General features: G+C 34.7%; 1 protein-coding gene and 1 pseudogene across 17 annotated transcripts; both read right to left on the bottom strand.

Moving 5' to 3' along the window:
• Positions 1–241: 241 nt before the first annotated feature.
• Positions 242–9,921, bottom strand: LOC114271175 (leucine-rich repeat extensin-like protein 7 pseudogene; annotated as a pseudogene).
• Positions 9,300–20,371, bottom strand: LOC114287559 (uncharacterized). Of its 17 annotated transcripts, none has more exons than XM_082914375.1 (10): positions 19,896–20,322; positions 17,616–18,107; positions 17,040–17,075; positions 16,825–16,889; positions 12,554–12,766; positions 10,752–10,955; positions 10,332–10,535; positions 10,024–10,118; positions 9,849–9,915; positions 9,300–9,759 (listed from the first exon to the last, which is right to left on the bottom strand). In XM_082914375.1, exons 2-8 carry the CDS (start codon positions 17,872–17,874, stop codon positions 10,059–10,061), a joined length of 1,041 nt encoding a protein of 346 aa, XP_082770501.1. In that variant the 5' UTR covers positions 17,875–18,107; positions 19,896–20,322; the 3' UTR covers positions 9,300–9,759; positions 9,849–9,915; positions 10,024–10,058. The 17 variants fall into 17 exon arrangements, with proteins under 17 accessions (XP_082770501.1, XP_082770502.1, XP_082770498.1 ...); XM_082914376.1 differs by having other exon boundaries at positions 19,738–20,239; XM_082914372.1 differs by lacking the exon at positions 17,040–17,075 and adding an exon at positions 12,967–13,702 and having other exon boundaries at positions 19,896–20,218.
• Positions 20,372–21,913: the final 1,542 nt, after the last annotated feature.

Below are 21,913 nucleotides of genomic sequence, written 5' to 3'. Positions count from 1 at the left end.
CGGAGTACAATAACCAATGGAGAAAAAATCGGGATCGCTAGACAACAACCTTTGTTAAAAAAATTAACTGAAAATAATCATGTGGACAACATGTGATCATCTTTGAGGGGGTAAAACAGACTTTTCAATCCTAACCATTCCAATTCCATCTCTGTAAAATCCTATTCCATCTCTGCAACACCCTTTTCTTTTTTTTTGTCCTCCTCCATCATCTATCATCAATCTCACTCCACTACCGCCACTACTCCAACTTCACCATCCCCCAAATCGTCTTCGGCAAAGTCCCCATCAACTCGTTAAAATCCACATCAAACATAGCCAACTCCTTCAACAACCCAATCTCCACCGACAAACACGACCTCAACCCATTCCGCATTAGTATTATCTCATTCAACGCCTTCGACATGTTCCCTAAACTCGCCGGCACACATCTGCGAAACTTGTCGTTCGCCACTACTATCACCGACACCGGCGAGTTCCCGAAATTGTTCGGCAACTCGAATTGGAATTGATTGTAGTTGATGAAAATTGCGTCTAAATCTTTCTCGAAAAGTTCTTTCGGGACATTGCCTTCGAACTCGTTGAAACGAAGATCTAAGAACTTCAAAATTGGCAATTTCAGAACCACGCGAGGGAATTTTCGGACGAACCTGTTGTTGCTGAGATCGAGCTCGAAGAGGAGTTTCAAGTTCTTGAACTTGTGAGGGACTGTGCCGTAGAACCAATTCGAGTTGATATGAAACAATGCGAGATCTGTGAGGAGTCTGAGCTTCTCCGGGAGGTACCCGGCGATGTCGCCGTGGTTGAGATCAATGTCAGCGACGGTCAAGATTGAGGAGTTGTTCGGCGTCCGAGCACAAAAAACTCTAATGTAGTTACAAACATCAGATCAGATCCAATCAGCTGTGAGGTTTTGGGGATCAGAGAATATAGCTTCTTTCCAAGCTTGGAGAGCAATGTAGGCTGTTCGGAGATGAGAGTTTGGGAAGACCAGAGATGGACTAACGGTCACAAACTCGCCTCTGTCTCCGAACTCGTCTCTGTAGTACAAAAGTTGTCTTGGCTATGGATGATTTTGGTGGTGGAGGAAGGCAACGGTGGTAGATGATTGTGTTGAAGAGAGTCCAAGAGGAAGAAGAGACTGAGACAAGCAAAGGGTAGTGAAATGTCCATATTGCCCTTCACATGTTTGTTTTCCATTAACAATTTTAACCGGTACTAACAATTGGATCAAAATGAAACGAAATTAAAAATGAAAAGTTAAAATCGAGTCAATTGAAAACACAGAGACCAAAGTGACACAGGAGGTAAAATATAGGGACTATTAGTGTAACTTTTTCCAAAATTAATTAATTAAAACTTTTAAATTTTATTTTATTAAAATTTAAACTGCCACTAAATATGGAAAGTAATATATTAATTTAAATTTAAAATTGACACAATATAAAATTATAATTATAATAATCTATCACAAAATTTATAGGTTTTAAATACAAATTTAAAATTATTATAATTATCTCATAATTTTTGTATTAAGGAGTAGTAAGAGTAATATTGAGATTATCAATATATTTATATATTTTACTCCCTCCGTCCCAAAATATTAGTCCCTTATTCCATTTTTCATTGTCCCAAAATATTAGTCCCTCTTCAAAAATTAAATACAAAAATAATATAAATTTCCTGTTTTGCCATTCTTTTAAATTAATAAACAATATAAAAAGTACAATTATGACATTGATATTCTCAAAAAATGTACTATCAAAAGGGTAATTTTAGAAAATTAACTTTTTTCAAATGCAATAATTGTACTACCAAAAAAAGTTAGATTCCCCAAAAAAGACTATTATTTTGGAACGAAGGGAGTACAAAAGAATACTTTTAAGGAGATATATTATAAGAGTTTCAAAATCTAATACAAAATTAAAAATAAAATTAAAATTAAAATCTCTGTGTGAGATTGTAAAATAAAAGCTAAATGGCAGCTAGCCAATCGGGATTTCCTTAATTGTTAAAAATTAAGAAAATCAAAAAAAAAATTAGTATGAGATATTGACGATAAGGCTTCTCACTAAAAATCTCATTTTGCTTATATAAATGGGAGTATAAGACTCACTTTATGTAAATGAAACAATTCACTTTTTCTTTTCTTTTTTCGTTGATGTGAGATTGTAAAATAAAAATTAAATAGAAGTTAGCCAATGGGAATTTTATTAATTGTTTAAAATTAAGAAAAATCAATAATTTATATAAATGGGAGCATGAGATTCACTTTATGTAAGCGAAATAATTCACTTTTTCCTTTTTTTCTGATGTGGGATTGTAAAATAAAAGTTAAATGGAAGCTAGCTAATGAGAATTTTCTTAATTGTTTAAAATTAAGAAAAATCAATAATTTATATAAATGGGAGTATAAGATTCATTTTATGTAAGTGAAATAATTCACTTTTTCTTTCTTTTTCCGATGTGAGATTGTAAAATAAAAGTTAAATAGAAGCTTGCTAATGAGAAATTTTTTTAATTTTTTAAAATTAAGAAAATTCAATAATTTATATAAATGGGAGCATAAGATTTACTTTATGTAAGTTAAATAATTCATTTTTTTCCTTTTTTTTTTCCAATGTGGATTGTAAAATAAAAGTTAAATGGAAGCTAACTAATGAGAATTTTCTTAATGAGAGTTTAGAGCTCCTAGAAATCTTCTCTCTAAAACCCTCTTTTCCTTATATAATATATAAATAAGTGAAATAACTCACGTTTTCTTTCTTTTTCCGACGTGGAATTGTGTAAAATAAAGGTTAACGATTGTTTGGGCGAGAAGTTTATTTTGAATCAAGCAATCTCAGTCGTTTAATCTTTAATTAGGTCAATCTTTAATTTATTTCAAATCAAACAAATCTAACCAATATATTTTGATAAAACTGCTAAAATCACGGTTAAACTAGCGAATCAGTCAAACCAAAAACGATTCACCCTATCGGCTAGGTCAAAGGACCAATTAACTTTTACAAAAATTAATTAATTAAAACTTTTAAATTTTATTTTAATTTTAAAATTTAAACTGTCTCAAACTGAAACATATACTACACTACAATATTAAATGGGAGCATAAGATTTATATAGTAAAACAACTCATTTTTTCCTACTTTTCCTGATGTGGGATTGTAAAACAAAAGTTAACAATTGTTTGGACGGGAAGTTCATTTCTAATCAACCAATCTTAGTTGTTCAATTTTTAATAAGGTCAATCTTAGTTTATTTCAAATTAAACAAATCTAGGCAATATATTTTGATAAAATGGCTAAAACCGCTGTAAAACCAGTGAATCAGTCAAACCGAAAACGATTCAGCCTAATCGGCTAAGTCAAAAGACCAACCAATTTACAACAAAATTACTTAATTACAACTTTTAAATTTTATTTTAAAATTTAAACCATCTTAAACTGAAATATGCATAATACTACAATATTAAATTGGAGTATAAGATTCATTTTATATAAGTGAAACAACTCACTTTTTCTTTCTTTTCATGATGTGAGATTCTAATTATTTTAAAATTAAATATTGTAAGAGTTTCAAAATCTCATACAAAATTATTTTTAAAATCAAACCTCTATGTGAGATTGTAAAATAAAAGTTAAATGGAAGCTAGACACTGACGATTTTCTTAATTGTTTAAAATTAAGAATATAAAAAAACAAAATTGGTGTGAGATATTGATCACATGATTTCTCACTAAGAATCTCCTTTGCTTATATAAATGGGAGTATAAGATTCATTTTATGAAAGTGAAACAATTCACTTTTTCCTTCTTTTCCTGGTGTGGAATTGTAAAATAAAAGTTAAATATAAGCTAGTTAATGGAGATTTTCTTAATTGTTTAAAATTAAGAAAATTCAATCATTTATATAAATGGGAGCATAAGATTCACTTTTTGTAAGTGAAACAATTCATTTTTTTTTTCTTTTTTTTCCCAATGTGGGATTGTAAAATAAAAGGTAAATGGAAGCTAGCCAATGAGAATTTTCTTAATTGTTTAATATTAAAAAAATTCAATAATTTTAGAATAAGAGTTTGGAGTTTCTAGAAGGCTTCTCCCCCAAAATCGCCTTTATAAGATTCACTTTATATAAATGAAACAACTCACTTTTTCTTTCTTTTCCTGATGTAGTATTGTAAAATAAAAATTAACAATTGTTTGGGCAAGAAATTTATTTCTAATAAAGCAATCTCAGTTCTTTAATTTATTTCGAATCAAACAAAACTAACCAATATATTTTGGTAAAACTACTAAAATCACGATTAAATTATCAAATCATTCAAACCAAAAACAAATTAGCTTAGCTAGTTAGGTCAAATGACCAACTAGCTTACACAAAAATTAATTAATTAAAATTTAAACTGTCACTAAATATAGAAAGCAATCTATTAATTTAAATTTAAAATTATGATAATCTATCCCATGATTTATAAGTTTTAAATACAAATTTAAAGTTATCATAATTATCTCATAATTTTTATATTAAGGAGCAGCAAGAGTAACATTGAGATTATCGATATATCTATATATTTTACAAAAGAATACTTTTAAGGAGAGATATTATGTGAGTTTCAAAACCTCATACAAAATTATTTTTAAAATCAAAACCTCTATATGGGATTGTAAAATAAAAGTTAAATGGAAACAAGCCAATTAGCATTTCTTAATTATTTAAAATTAAGAAAATCAAAAAAATTAGTATGAGATATTCATAATAAGGCTTCTCATTAAAAATCTCATTTTTCTTATATAAATGGGAGTATAAGATTCACTTTATGTAAGTGAAACAATTCACTTTTTCTTTCTTTTCCCGATGTGGGATTGTAAAATAAAAGGTAAATGGAAGCTAACCATTGGGAATTTCTTAATTGTTTAAAATTAAGAAAATTTAATAATTTTGGAATGAGGGTTTGGAGCTCCTAAAAGGTTTCTCCCTAAAAACCCCATTTTCCTTATATAATATATAGATAGATTTGTATATTATTTAATTTCTATATCAAATATAAATTCTTATTAAAAAATAATAAGTCGCAATTGCGGAAAAAAAAATAGAAAAAAAATTATATTGTGCATTTCATTAATAATGCTCAAAAAATGTGCCAAGTGTTTGTATAATGACTTGACATATATCCACTCTCAAATTATTAAGTGAATATAGATGAAACCAAAGAACTAAGCTTTAATGGTTAACACATATTAGAAACCCGACCATTGAAGCTTAATAACTATTAATTAATAGAATTCAACAATTGAAAGGTCTCAAATCTCATCTCTTTGTCTTCTCAAATGTTCTCCTTTTTTTGGTTCATGCATTCATTCTAATATTGATAAAGAATTAGACGTGTGGAAGAATGAGAGACATTAAAATTATATATTGAGTTATGTAATTATTGTGATGAAAAATAAAGGCTGTCTTCTCTTTCCATGGCAATTTATCTAGTTATACCTCCAATTAAAATGTCAAGTGTGCTTCTATATTATCATTAGACGTTGCTTTCATTTTTTTTAGATACTTTGTCTCACAATTGTTTGTGTTTTGTGTTATGAAATTTATTACATCTGTGTTTGCTAAAGCTATTAGATGAACCTAATGCAAGAAGTGTAGGCTATTTCAATGCTATTCTTGAGATTAGAAATACAAAAAACATATACAAAAAGTATATGAATAGACAAGATTTTACAAAATTTGTTCGTGAGTCTCTTCAAAATCCTGTAATTATTTTTTTATATTATATTTTATATTTTATGTTTGATTTTTGTACTTGTAACGCCCACAAATATTTATCACAAGAAATTAAATTACATACCCTCAAGATTATAGTGATCCTAGTTTTCCCACCATTTTATTTTGTATTCCGGACTTGGTTCCGTAGATGTGGATTGTTGTATTTAGCTTGTTTCCGTCCTTCAATACTTTGTATTAAAGTTATAGGATGTTTTGGGCAGGTTCGTTTCAGGTTGGTTGTGATTGCAAGCATATGGCTGCTGTCCAGTTTTTGGCCTCTTCGCTCGAGCCAGGACTTTGTCGCTCGAGCGAGCCTTGTGTTGTTGTTTATTCGCTCGAGTGAGGGTTTGTAGGCTCGAGCGAGCTTTTCGTGTCTTCAGGTTTTATTTAGACGCAACCTTGGCTCGAGCGAGCGAGCTGTATGTTTTGGGCTTCTTCGCTTGAGCGAGCGTTTCTTCGCTCGAGCGTGCTTCTAGGTTGCAGACCTGAAGCTTCTTGTTGTTCGCTCGAGCGAGGCTTTGTGCGCTCGAGCGAGGTTTCTTTGTGTCTGGTCGCTCGAGCGACCACTCCTTCGCTCGAGCGAGGAGCATATATATCAGTTCGCAGCAGCAATTTCTTCTTCACTTTTTGATTTCCCCTTTTGTCTCCAACCCTAGATTCGACTCCCTCTCTCTCTACACTCACCTTCTCTCTAGGGATTGATCTAGTTCTTGGGTGTTCCTACCCTAATCTCTTTGTAAGAAAGTCACAGGGTTGCGTGGGCTTTGTTTTGCTCTGAAAAACTTTAGAATTAGAGCACTTCCAAATTTGGCTCTTCTTTTCCTTGGGTTCGTCGTTTGAGATAGGGATTCTCCTTGTTCCTTTTCAATACTCCATCTATAGATAGACATGTGGTAGTCTTGTATTGCATGAAAATCATATCATGTTGAATTTCTTTGAAAACCATGTGAGGGAACCTAGGGTTGGTTGTTGAAGATGATTATTTTTATCATTGATAGTTCTTTGGGTTAATTGGAGTGTAAATTAGCATGTTATTATGGAAAGAAGAAAAAGGCCTAAATTGTACTTTGTTTTGGTAAATTAAAGAGGGAGGTTGATTGAACAATAATTGTAAATTACTATTGTTAATATGAGTTGGGTGAAGGTATTAATGCATATAGGATTAACTATGGCTTTGGGGTTGTTTTGAAATGAATGTATTGAACCGAGTTGGATTATGGCTTTTATTATCCATGGAACTGATTTTGTAAAATAAAAAGAATGGGATTGGTTTTGTGAAATAGGAAAAGTGTTTTTGAAATAAGTGGTGGAACAAGTCAACTTTGAAAATGAAAAATGAATATGAAATTGAACTATTATGTCTTGAGTGTTGAATATCCATATTTGGGGTTTTACCTTTACCTATCGTACTAACGTTGTTGTTGGGTTTATGATCTCATGACAGTTGAGTCTTCTAATAGGTGTATTGAATACATTCATCTAGAGGTCTTGTCCTTGGTCATCGGTGGAGGATGACATTGTTGTATTGAATTGTTGTTTATGCATTACATCTGTGTCAATTGAACATTATATGTAATGAAGTGCTAAGATGCATTATATATGTACTCCAGTGTGTGGGAGGAGATAGGGGATGTATTACACACACCTATGTGTTCATATATTTTAACACATTGCTCATGTATCTTGAATAGTCTATGTGTACGTGTGACACTTATTGGTTGTGCTTTGTTATATTGAGATGGTTTGTGTTATATACCGCGCTTAGAATGAGGGGTACCAGTGCCTTCTTGCAAGCACCTGGAGAACTTGGACTAGGTACCATTACCTTCCAGCTTGTGTCTAAAGAATATAGCTAGTCATTTGATTATAAGGTGTATCCTTAACTTACCGTGCTTATGGCAGGTAGAGTAGAGCTTTATTATTATTGTCTCAGTATACATGAGTATATCATGGATTGCGATGGTTACAGTTTTGAAGGGCCGAGTTGCCTTATTTGTTGATTTTATACATGTTGATGATTTTTTATCACCTTTCTATTAACGGCATGCATGTATAGATATGAATGTATTGGGAATAAACCAAAATGCCATTATGAGATTTTGGGAAAGTGTAAAGGAAAATTGGGTATTTGAAAGTATGTTTTGAAAAAAAAGGAAAATCTATTGTAAGTATGGAAAATGAGAGAAAGGTAGTGGGCTTAGTGTAATTGTTTTCTAAGATGTTGTTATTGTTGTAAAAGTTTGGGAACAAGGGATAATGAAAAGAAAAATGAATCGCTTATAGCGTTGAATGAAATGGCTAATTTCGAGAAAAGTACATACTTATGTATATTTTGTATAAACTGTCACATTGCTATTCTAGTATGAGATCGAGCATTCATGATCATAGCTATCTGTAAGTTGTTATTGTTGAGGATCATGTTGAGATTCCTACTGGACTATATGTTTATCCCACGTTGTTGAATCTTTTTTTCAAGTGATAGGCCGGAGGTGCTACGAGATTCGGATCTTCTTATTTGTTGGCCATGGGGCCTCTTTTGTGTTGGCGGAGTGCCATTGTTGTAAAAGGGTTACATCATTCTTCTTGATTCTTTTAAATAAGTGGTGTAAGCCCTCGGGCAGTTTATTGAGTATGCTCATGTTGTAGTTAGTTTGCATTCGGATAAGAGAATTGTTGTTTATTTCTATACGTTGTACTAAAGAGTTTTTCCGCATGCTATCTCTGATATTGAATTAAATTAATGAAGTTGGTAATGATTTCGAGTAATAAAAAGTGGGGCGTGACAACTTGGTATCAAAGCGAGCCGGGTTTGAATACTTTTAGCTCGTGGGAAGTGGTTTTTACCACAGTGGGTGTACCACATATAGTGAGGACATTGCATATAGTTAACATGAATGTTAGGACTCACTACAAGAATTAACACTTTTGGCAACAAAAAAATTGGTCGCTAAAAGTCTATTTTTGGTCGGCAAAAGTTATCCGCGACCAATTTTTTTGGTCGCTACTTTGGTCGCCAATTGAGGGTCGGCAAAAGTAATTCGCGACCAAAATTTTGGTTGGTCGGCAAAAGTTAGATTTGCCGACTAAATTTTTGGTCGCTAAATATTTAATTTCCGCGACTAATTCATTTTGTCGCTAAAACACTTTTGTCGCGAAAAGTGATATTTTCCCGACCAAATATCTTAGTCGCCAATTGACACATTTCACGACCAAAAAATTTGGTCGCCAAAAGTCACATTCAACGACCAAAAAGTTTGGTCGCCAATTGTGACATTCCACGACCAAAAATTTTGGTCGCCATTTGTTACTTTTCGCGACCAAAATTTTTTGTCGGCAAAAGTGAGTTTCCACGACCAAGAGCTGTTTTGGTCGGCAATAGATGTATTTTTTGCGACCAAAACTCTTGGTCGGCAATTGTCATTTTTTGCAAAAAAAAATTATTTTGGATGTCGCGACTAATTATTAGTCGCCAAAGCAGGAAAACAATACACCTGTAATTCCTAATAATTCATTCAATCCATAATAAACCTATAATTTTAAAGCATCATTCAAATTAACTGAATCATTAACATTCGACACTACAACTATTCTAAGTTTTCATTCACAAGTCACATCCATCTAGCATAACAATTTAAAACATAACTATTTATTATCCATGCGCAGCTATCAACAAATAAAACTACTAATATTTGTCATCCATACACATCCAACCAAAAATATTTAATCCTCCCAAAAATGCCTATACTGCCAAGTAGTCTTGTACAATTTACCATGAGTTTTCTTCACCACAAAACTGGCTTTCTAACTGAGCAAAGCTCCAAAAATTATAACTGAACCTGATCAGAAAATCCTGCCCCACGAGACATGACAATTGCCCATCTACTTCCTGCAATAGCCATGGCAGTTACATAGAATCCTTCCCTCCATTTTTTATTTATCCACTTGAATGGAAATGACCCGCTCACTTTATAGGATTGCTGTAAATACTGGGTACCTAGGTTTTAAAGTAGTGAAAGTAAGAACAACAGTAAGTGAAACATTAGTAGAAAGGAACTAAAAGAAATTATTGAAACATTAGCTTACCTAAAAACATCTGGCCGTTGATCATAATCAACATGTAGACCAGTAGAACCATCATGCCACCTAGTTGCTGCATGTCAAAATGTGTTGTCAGAATAATGAAAAACTGGCATAATTCAGTATCGTACTGTGTCTTATATTTGTACTGCAGAGAACAAATGTATATGGTAAAATTTACCCAATCCAAGGTCAACAAGGAACAGTTTTTTCTCATCAGGTGTCCCTGGCGGACCAAGCAAAAAGTTCACAGGCTTTACATCTCCATGCACATATCTGCATAAAGTTGTAACAGTCATATATAGACCATATACTTTAACAAGTGGAAATCGCTACAGCTAAATAATAATAATTGGATTCTAAGTTTATTTACAAACATAGAAAGGGGAAGAAAGAAAAACCTCTCCTCAATGTGATGATTGTGAATCAATATTTTACACAAATCAAAGCAACCTTGTAACAAGCATGAGAAACAAAGTTAGAATTTACCTGAAGGATCAATTCCTTTGACTCATAATCCGAAAGCGGAGAGGCATAAAAAGCCAGTAGAATCTCAAGGATGTTGTTCCTGATATATATTTGAGCATCATCATCTGAATTTAGCCCAGCATACAAGAGACGAAGTATCCAAAGTCTGAGTGTCCTAAACTTCACAGTGTTGCTCCAAAAAAAAGTTTCAAATAATGGTATACACTGCAACCAAAGTCGAAAAATACTATAAGAATTCAGAATTGATCCATGTTACACGCAGAAAGGACATGAATTATATAGCTATTTCTTAGTTAATTGAATATGACTCTTGTCAATGAATAATAGAAATGAATGAATTGCATATAAACCTTATAAGGCCAACTGCTAAACTAAATGAAAATAGCATAATCTGATTCCTTGCAGTCAGAAAGCAGATACCTTCACATTCACCCTCGGAGAGCGCAACAAAAAGTTACTTATGGTTAAATAATGATCAGGTGAAGAGTCCAGTAATATGAAAGAAGCCTCTGCAACAAACATAGCAATGATAGAAGGAATCCTCTGCCAAGGATCTTCTATACCATTTTGCAAATACGTCAACAAAAGCCGAAGTCGCACTAAACCCTCCCTCTTTTGACACCTCTGTAATAAATAGTTTGAAATCGTTATGAACAAAGAACTTACAGATACTAAAGGAAAACTAATAACAAAAACAGAGAAATATTAAAGACCTTCACAGATAATTTGACGCATAAAAGAAAATTATGCATCTTTTTCTCTCTCTCTCTCTCAACGTGGGAAAGAAAGAAAGGCAGACCACATATGTTTACAACAATTAAGCTGAAATTTAAAATAAAATAAATTAAAAAAAAGGTTCCTCCAACACTACAAAATACTGGATGACAGCAGCTGGAAATGTAAATGACAAATACATTAACGTTAAGTCATTAAATGGAAACTTTTGTTTTAAAAGGTATGTATAGGAAATTATTTACTGATCGAACAAAAACAAGGGGGGGGGGGGAAGAAGAAGCCATATTTGTGCATGTATATCCCTTCCTGTCGCCACGCCCGATCCACTTGAATCCACCCTTACTGCCTCCCAAACCCACCCTAGTCCCCCACCCCCACCCCCACCCCCACCCCTTCCCCTTAAAATACCCATCACCATTGCCACATTCTCTAATTCATTTTTCACAACCAATGTGGCGATGTGTATTTTAATGATTCATGTCAGGTGGTTGATTCGTGCCGAGAAGGAAGCGGCACACTAAATATATGCACTAAACTTTTTTGCACTCACTCTGGTTCATATTATTTTCCTCCAATATGGCACTTATATATATGTGTGTGTGTGTGGATTTCCAACTCTGTGGACAAATTTTGTGTGCTTGCATGTGATGAAAGCCAAGGTGTTAAAGCTAGCAGAAAGAAGGGGACAGGGTGGTGGGAGAAGGGATGGGCAAAAATGCCTTTTTATCTATGATTTTGACTTAACAATAATTAAATTCTCATACATAGTTTTGTAGAATACTTCCCATTTTATGTTCTCTCTCTCTCTCTCTCTCTCTCTCTCTCTCTCTCTCTCTCTCTCTTCCATTTTATGTACATAGAATATTTTCCTATACAAATTCTCTAAGTAACACATATGTATCTATGTCATTATGTATTGGCCAAAAAAAAAAGATATATACAATTCTTTATTTTTTAGGCTAATATAAAAATAAATAAATAAATTAGAACTTCAAATTATCACTTGTACATTTATATAAAATGCGCCAGGCCTTGGACACGCTGAGCTATTTATTGCCCAAACTCAGCTGAATTCACTTTTGGGCCTAACTTTGTCCAAATCAGCCCGTTCCCAATTTAATATTGGCCTGGAATTGTATGGGTTGAACAGGCAGGCCTCAAAGCTTAGCTGGCCCTATTGATTGATCTACTTATATGTATATGTAAGCATGCTTTTGCGTAGAGCAAACTAGAGAAAACAGATCACCAACACAGAGTTGAGTTTTGGGGTGTAGTCAGATGTTCCTACAAACTCCAAAACTTTGACCCTCCTAAAAGCAAGTGCTTCCACAATCGCACACTGAACGCTAATGCAGCCTCATTCCAGCTTAAATTGTTAACATTACACACACAATAGGAAGAACAAATAACAACCCAAATTTATGAAAAATTTTGCAGTATTCACAGCATATTCCATAAACAGCAATTTTGATGAAAGACAGAAGTACCTCTAATGCAGTCTTGAAACTTCCAAGAGCCTCATAACCCAATTTCCTCATCTCATCATGTGGTGAAGATATGCTAACGAATGCAATTGCGAGCAACCCTAAACTAGCAAACTCCATAGGCTCAATGTAACCCATTGACAGACTATAAATTGAGAAGTGCAATATGAAAACAGGATCATATATTCGTATTTTCTCAACATTTACATAAGGTGTCTGCGTAGAATAAAATCAACAAATTAATCAGAATTGCAACTGGGCCATGGATAAGTTCATAATAACAATAATAACAACAACAATAATGACAATAACAAATTATATAAACAAATAGTTGAAAACTGCAGCATGCCATAAGAGGAGTTTTTGGGTGAATATGCCATAAGAGGAGTTCAGCTTCACTGTAGTCAGACAAATACCTTAGAATTATCATGCCGATACTTGGACAAGAATAAAGTTCCCTCACTCACAGTTCTATCATAAGGAAAATGTAGCACAGTAGTTGCACACACTTTGGGGTCAACAGGAAGGTTTTCCCTAAATTGACTTCTTCGGCGTTCTTCAACTGCTTCAACATCATTCATATTAACAGATGACAGATCCTGCTCCTGTTCTCGTTCTTTTCTTACTTTTATAGCAGCAGCTCCCCAAAGGTAATCCATCTCAGCAATGCTTCCAAAATTTGATTCACTAGCAGACTCAATTTCAAACATGAGATCATATATTTCCAAGTCAACTTCACTGAGTGTTGCACCATAAGAAGACAGAAGCAAGAAAACCAATTCTCTAGAATTCACACTGATGTCTTTTTTGAAATCAAAACCACACTGCTGAGACGTGAAATGAAACAGTGCCCTAAGTAACTTAACAACTTCCAACCGTTTCATGCTCAGTTCATATGTATTTTGTGGACTCATTTCCACATTAAGTGCACTTTGATCAGTAGATGGAACAACAAGTAATCTCAAAATGCTGGACATAGGCTTAAAGATCACACCAAACTGAGAACCACCAGATGATTTGGAAACATAATGTATGGTAGGTGCAAACTGGGAGTGAGCAAGCAGCAACTGAAGCAGTAAACTGTTTGAGTTCCCATCAGATAGCAAAGTAAGAACACTTCATAGCATCTTCAGTGTTGCAGGGTCCTCAAACCTATGAAGAAGAGACAATCTCACCAATTGTTCAATGAATGGAAGAGAATTCAATTTGATAAGACAATTATGCATCTCTCTAGTTAACTCTAGAATATTTCTTAGAATGAAGGCCTCCAAAAACATGAACAAGAAATAGTTTGTGCCAATGACTTTTCCAGAGTCCTCAGACTTTGAGGGGAATTTCTTGACAATCAACTGCCAAGTCCACACCAATATGTTCATAAACTGAATTCTTGATGAGTCCTCTTTATTAGATCTCACTTCTGAATGAATCTCCTTCATATTCCCATCTTCCCCCGGCAGAGACTGAATCTGATTATCCTTTTGAAATAAAAGCATCCTACAAAAGTAAATCTTTGCAACAACTCTATTTACAAGGTTTAAAGACTGGTTAAGTGAATAAGCATCAATCTCACTAACATCACAATCTAGGATAATGTCATGTGCACCAGAATGTGGACAAACAGAATCAAATAACTTCAACCGCCTTTTCAATTTCACAGCATCTCTGTTCAAGGAAAAGTAGTACCGAAGCATAAGAATTGCCTTTCCCAAGAGACTGTCAGAGACAAGATTAAGAAGTTCCTCCATAGATGGAGACAAGAACTCAGTACATTCTAGCTTAAATATGTCCCCAGAAACATAGCTCTTCCAGTCTGAGAAACTGCTCAAGAGAATCTTGCTATAGAAAGAAGATATATTTCCAATACATATCTGAAACTGCTCCCCATATTTCATGGAAGATGACTGTAAGTACAACCGGGCAGTAGGCAGAAGCATCAAAAAGTCATCATCTGAACGAGTATTGTTAGATGTTCCTTTAATGACATTGCCTTTGTGAAGCAAATATTTATTCATCAAATCTGAAAACAAGTTTCCAAAGACTAAAAGATGGAAGGGGCTCACTTCAGTAAGATGAAACAATATGTTAGCTCTAGTCATGTTAGTATTATGGATGCAACAAGAAAGTACTTTTATCGGAGTGTTTACTATCTCCCTCGATATATCCATACTTAGAGGAATGTGCTGGTTTTGCATTACTTTATGTATGTTTGCGACATTAACAGCTTTCAACAAACATAGATCTGCAGTATCTAGCTCAAAACACATGGCAATTTCAATAACTTCAAAATAAATATTCTCAAACAGAAGAACATCAAAATTCTTTTCCTCCATTCCCCAAAACATATTGTATGATATTCCTTTAGTATATGGCTGTTGCAAATAAGCTGATAGCATATCAAAAGCACAATCAGCAATCCATAATCCAACTGAGAGAGCAGAAATTTTAGATGATACTTGAAGTGCATATTCACTATGGTCAATCCTAGAAAACATCCAAGCACAAGTTCAAGCAGCTCAAGAGGGGATATGAAACGAATCAAAGTGTGTAGAGTGTACAATGTAGGGGTAAAGGGCTTCAAATCTTCAGTTTTTATGCAATGTATCTTATTTGAAGAATGGGGCCTTGGTAGCAATTCTGTTGGATGTCCAAACTCCCTAGTAAATGAGATTCATGAAGATCTTTCTTGGGGGAAAAGATTAGATGTATTACTTAAAAGAGAAGACATCACAATTCTGTTTAAAGTGCCCGACACAGTTATAGTTAAGTACTTAAACTAGAGAAAAATAACTTATTTCCATTCTATAACCCATTAATTACAGTATCAAGAATCAACCCATTGAACTATGTTCAAAATAATCATCAACTGTAATTTATACATCCCATTTTCATCCCTTTCTTCAAACACTTCATGCCCAACACACAATACTAATTGGGTTCCCAGGTCCGGTTACTCTAATCAGGGGCATCTGCGGTAGCGTTGTAAATTAAGAGCATGGAAAAGATGCTGAAGGGTAAATTTCCTTGGGCCGTTAAACCTCCTTTTCATGTCATAAATAATCTATTTTGTTTCAGGTTTGATCAGACTAGATGCCATTGATGATCATACTCATTAGCCTCCTAATTTCTTGAAGGCTTCCTACTAATTATAATCTTATGTTTGATGATGAAGCTGGAATTTAATCATTGGACTGGTACTCTGACTTCAGATCTAGTAAGAGATGATCCCCTTAGAGAAATGTGGAGATTTGATTTCAAAAATTTAGACAATAGAGACTAGGGGATTTGGGTACAAGGTGGCTAAGTGATACTACTGAGCTTAGATGCCATGGATAACTTCACATAATTATATTATTTGGAGTAAGAGAAACTTTAGGGAAGTAGGATGCAAAAATTATTAGTATTAGTTATTAATTTAGTTAGATCGAAAAGTGTATCGGAGAAGCATTACAGGCACTCTTAGGATGAATGATACATTTGGACCAACTATCAAACTATCAAACTTGTGAAGCATGCTATGTGCAATTGATGTATGCTGATTAAAATGAAGGAGACAGATTTAAGATTGCATATGCGAGGAAACATGTTTTTACTCTTCAAACAATGAATATCCAAGAAATATCATTTGTATGAAACGAGCACTATTAAGTTGATAATTTCACAACAGATAAGTGGCAGGAAAAGTCAAAATACATTGGAATATAGATGCTTTATCTCAATATGCTAATCATGACTATCCACCTAGGAGATGATACACCTAGGAGCTTTATTTTCAAACACATTGGAATATAGATGCTTTATTTTCAAACAATGAGCTAATCATGACTATCCACCTAGGAGATGATACAAAACAGCGACAAAAAATTCATACACAAAATCCATCCATGTATGCGTCCAGAAGTCTCCAAATCAAACTGTCACATTTGTAGCAATAATTTTGATGTAAAGAGACCACCATAATATCCCATGGAGTGAAAGTGTTTCTTAAATGGTTGCTTTTGTTCATTGGTTCCCCTCTCAGACATTTCCAAGGCATGAAATTCTAAATTGAATCTAATGTTTAGAGTACACTATTTGGTGTCCACTCCCTCACTATTAAATATTTCTATTTTCTTAACATAAAAATTAGTGGTTTTCCTAAAATAGCTTTTTTTTTTCTGGGGCTAAGGTTAATGGTGATAGTTCCATCTATACACTACAGTCGCAATTATATAACAGCAAAATAGAACATATCATTTCCTTCAGGAATTCAATTATAATGTCAATGCCTAGCTTACCTCCACTGTCTCAATTTTGGCAAATATCTGAGTTTCATGAAGATTATGAGCTTGAAAGCTCTGAGCTGTTGAAAATAGAAAATGTGAAATTAGCTCTAGATATACATCTAATTAACAGAACAACATTGGAGTGGTTTGAAAACTCAAAAACATGGCAGTTTCTATGAATATTGCTAGCTCCAACAGAAATGAACACATCCTGTTAGTTCCTATACCAATTTTCAACCAAATCTGGAGCCCTTTAGTTGATCCTGTTAAAAAAAAAAAACATAAAGTAAAACTTTGTGGCTGGCAAGTTCATACTGCAAAGTTAGAAAAATAGATGGAGTGATAGAGAAGTGATTTGGAACAAGAGTACAGAGGAGAGTGGGATAGAGAATCTGGTTCCCTATCTTATTACTTCTTAGATGCAAAACATACATTTATTAGAAAGCCATCACCTTAATTTTAAGGCTGGTAAAAACTTTATGGAGAAATAAACTTTAAATCTCTCTGAGATATCGTGAGGTGTATTGTATGTTTTATTGTGCACTCAGATTTAAGCTTTTAACAGAAAGTGGCATAATAAGAAAATACAGACAGTGATTTAATCAAATTTTACTGAACAAGTTCCATTATAAATATGTGCAAGACCAAAAATATTAGCAAATTAACAACATGAATTTCTAAAAACAATCTGTAAAAAGGAAAATTTCAAGAAAATTAAAGACTTTAAGAAAGAAAACTTCTATGAAAAATCTTGTTGAAGGCGAATTATGGTCCCAAAAAAGAACCAATAAAATTGCACATACCATTCTGAGTTGCAGAGCATGAGGATGCATAAGCTTTATCTGTGCAAAAGCAAGTAAATGAGCTTGAACCCGATTCATACCCACATTGCCCACCCGATGTGACACATTGACTGCACAGATCACTATTTGCAGACCACTGCAACCCAAAACCACTATCAAGAGCTGCCTTTAGACTTGTTGAAGAAGATGAATTACCCTCCAGAGCCTGAGCTGCAAATTGAAAGACTGGAACTATGACACTTGAAAAACAACTTATCATACTTTTGGAGAATAGTGTGCTTCTAGTCAGATAAAAATTTCTGTCATCAATCCCATTAACACTGCAGTTGAACTGCCCAGAACTGCCCAGTTGTAGAACTGGAATTTGGCTGCAGCCGAAAAACAGAGTCAGATTCTGCGCGTTGGAAGCCCGGATGACCACAGTAGTCTGGTCTGTTGCCTCCCCAGAAAGGATAATCAATGTTCTGCATGTTTGCACACTGGAAGGTTTTGCTGCAGTTTAGACATTGTTCGTCAGTGGCATGCACGGATAATGGAATATGGATTAAGATGAAGATCAATGTGATCATGAAGAACAGAGAGGAGGATGGAGATGGATGGAGATGGATGGAGATGCATTTTGACTTCAGAGAGAGAGAGAGAGAGAGAGAGAGATGCTTATCTAACAGAGAGAGAGAGAGATGGAGACTAATGAGTATTATAACAAAGTGAAATGGGACTGAAGTTTTTTTAAAGAAGGGAAAGAAAGTAGAAGTTTTACCATAAATAATCTAATATTATTAGCTATGACTTTAATTGCACTCAAATAAGAAAAATAAAATAAGATTGAAAATTTTGACAACAAAAGATTCTTAGCCAATTGATATGATTAGCTTTGCAACTGTTAAAGTGCTAGGTAAATTGTAGATGCATTTAACTGACACTTGAACATGTAGATATATTATAAAATTAAATAAACCAATGGTCGTCGCAACAAACTCCATCTTTTATGAATCTGATGAAACACCAATATTGTTGACTAGAGTTTATAAACCTGGTGATTATTTCAGTATTTGCATACTGCTGCTAGAAAAGAATAAAATTCCATGCCATTTCTAAAAGCAAATATATTTAATAATAAAATAAAATAAAATAAACCTATGTTTGTGGTCAGATGATGATGTTTTAGAAACTTCTGACACAATAATTAGCAGCACATCAATTCAAAGATGTAGCGGTATGGTATCCCACCAGAGAATGAGCTCCCAGAACCATAGAAGTAACCGATTCAATATACACACATCAACAATTCTGCTTTAACCATACATTTATGGAAAAACATCATCACTGAAAAGAAAATTTTCATATTCAGATGAGGATGTTGATATAACAAGGAGTGAAGAAGAGAAACCAAAAAAAAAAAGAAAAAAAAAAAGGAATATTCCCTTATTTTCCCAATTTACCTTCTGAACACACAAGTAACATCAATGATCTGTTCTATGAAACAAACTCAACCATAGAAGGAATATTCTCTTACCTGCATTTTACTAGTGTAAATCTTTACAACTTTTCTATTTGTTTTAATAGGTGAGAATACCATTTTCATCCTTTCGACCAGTGAAACCAGATGATCCTTCATTAGATCCATTCCTTGTACACACCCTGACCATACATTTTGAGCCAAGAAGACAGGTCTTTCTTCTACATAAAACATTTTCCATTTCCTCTTGTTTTTGTATTTGTTTCAAATGAATTTCCTATTGCTGGAGAGTTTTGGGTCTTCATACATGTTCCCTAGCTCTCTCATTTTTTTTCTTGGTTTTACCATTGCTTCTTGAAAATCAAAATAATATATTTACCTTAAATTTTTCTTTCTTACTAGCTGCCCAGCTGGTGATATTAGTGGTAAAGTCCAAAGCTGGACTTAATAAACATGAACCCTAAGTTGGTTCAAACATATAACGTAATGATAACGTTATTGGATGTTAGTTTTTATGTGGTAGTGCAGATGTATGACATGCTGAGAGGATGCTAACAGGGAGCAGAACCCCAATTACATCCAAATACATGAAACAAACTCAATACACAACTTTTCTGACAACAAATACATGTTTTTGAATTCAAATGCATAGAAAAGCATTACCTCAATTCCACTCTGTAATCGATTTACTTGACTGAAGACACAATCGATTTACCTCAATCAGTCTTTACCATTACCTCAATTCCACCAACAAATATCGATTTACTTCAAGCATAGAGAAGCATAGAGAGAAAGAGAGAGAGAGAGAGGGAGAGAGGTACCGGAGAGCTCCCATGGGGGTTCGAAGCAGAGAGAGAAAGAGAAGACAGCAGCGTCAATGTAGAATTTGAGGAAGCTGATGATGATGAAGGTGGCTGTGGTGGTGGAAACCCTAGCCTTCGGTGACCCAATCGAAGCACAATGTCGCGATTCACAATCAGAAACCCTACCTTGCGAGTGGGAGGATTGCGACTTGAAGACACTGAGAGAGAATGGGGGAGAGGTAGAAATCGAGGCCAGCGTCGGGAGCGAGCGCAAGAGGGAGGGTAGGAAAGAAGAACAGAGAGGGAGAGAGAGACAGAGAGGGAATGGGAGGAGACGAGTTAAACCAAATTACCCCAATCTGGGTTTGATTGATGCATCACCAGCGTGTGAAGTAGAAAATTACCCCAATCTGGAATTTCTTTTCTCAATTTCAATTCCCGCCCCACGTTTCAAATTTCCCCCCAAACTTTTGGCGACCAAACTCTCAAATTAGTCGCAAAAATAGGTTCTTTCGCCGACAAATTTTTTTAGTCGCCAAATCTCAATCAACAGCGACTAAAATATTAGTCGCTAAAAGTACTAATTCGGCGACTAATTCTTTTTGGTTGCTGAAAATAAGTTTTTCGCGACCAAATTTTTGGTCGCCAAAAAATATGTGATCTTCCGCGACCAAATTTGTAGTTGGTCGGCAAAAGTATACCACTTTCTGCGACCAACATATTTTTTGGTCGCCAAAATATAACCTTCTGCGACCAATAAAATTTGGTCGCCAAAATTAATGATCATTCGCGACTAATTAATATTTGGTCGCCAAATGTCATTTTTTTGCGACCAAAATTTTTTTGGTCGGCAAAAGTGGTCGCCAAATGTGTAAATCCTTGTAGTGACTTGTGTGTTGCATTTATGTGAGCATGAGATTAAGTTTCCTGGATAGTATTCATAGTCGGTGAACTTGTTTTGAGGTCCTCTTGGAAACACGCCTGATCAACGTGGTTTCTGGTAGGAGTTCCTTGAGAGTTCTAGAATGAGTGGCTATCTTTGCGGACTTGATTCGATTATGTGTTTACATGTTTAGATGTTTATATACAATAGAGATGTATGTTTTGAGACTAAGTGTGTCTTGTGACTTAATAGTAGCAAGTGTGTGCCTCGAAAAAGGCTACTGTGTTGTGCACTAAGCGTGGTTTTGCTTTTTTTGGATTTTATAGGATGTCTACACGAGGGAGTAGAGGTCGGGTGAGTAGTAGGAGTGCCGGGAGAGGCACAGCAGTTCCTTTAACAACCGCCGTCGCAGCATCGGCTGTCGACGAGGACGTTGCATGCGAGATTGTGAGAGCAGTGCAGGACGCTCTAGCTTGCACTAAAGGTGACAGAGGGCGTGCCCTCAAGCTTACTATGGAGTTTTTTCGCTCCATTCCATCAGAGTTTGTGGGGGAGGCTAAACCGTTGGAGGCAGAGAGTTGGTTAGAGCAGATTACCAAGACTCTTGATATGCTCAGAGTCGAAGATGAGGAGTTGAGGGTTTCTTTGGTGACTTTTCAATTGAAGGGAGATGCGAGTTATTGGTGGAAATATGCTAAGAATACTGTAGATAGCACGTGGGTTGCTTTTATTGAGGCCTTTTGGACCAAGTATCTCCCTCTTTCTACTCAGGAAAGGTTAAGGGAACTAGGGGCGGGCAATGGTTTATCCGAACTGCTCAAACCGCCGAACCCGCCGAACCCGTATATAAATGGGCGGTTTCGCAAACATAATGCGGGCGGATGCGGTTTGAAATATGACAAATTTGCGGGTTGCGGGCGGGTCGCGGGTTAAACCCGTAACCCGCAAAAACCGCCTGCACTTTAATTATTATTATTTTTTTTTTTTTTTATATACCAACTTTGTAACTTTAACAGGAGCACCATTATGTTCTCTATGATACTAGGATCCTTATTTTTAAGTATTTCTCAACTTTCTTAATGTCGTAGAATTATCAAGTCCTAAACTTGGTTTCTTATATGATTTTCATTGATGACTCATCCACTTTTTCCTA

The sequence above is a fragment of the Camellia sinensis genome, chromosome 2 (genome assembly GCF_055761805.1).
Source record: "Camellia sinensis isolate YWXY chromosome 2, ASM5576180v1, whole genome shotgun sequence".
NCBI lineage: Eukaryota > Viridiplantae > Streptophyta > Magnoliopsida > Ericales > Theaceae > Camellia > Camellia sinensis.
This window is presented reverse-complemented; position numbering and strand designations above follow the sequence as displayed.

What these genes read in the sequence shown, in the direction of transcription:
- LOC114287559 (XM_082914370.1), bottom strand. Translation starts at nt 15,042, where the DNA reads ATGTTTTCTAGGATTGACCATAGTGAATATGCACTTCAAGTATCATCT.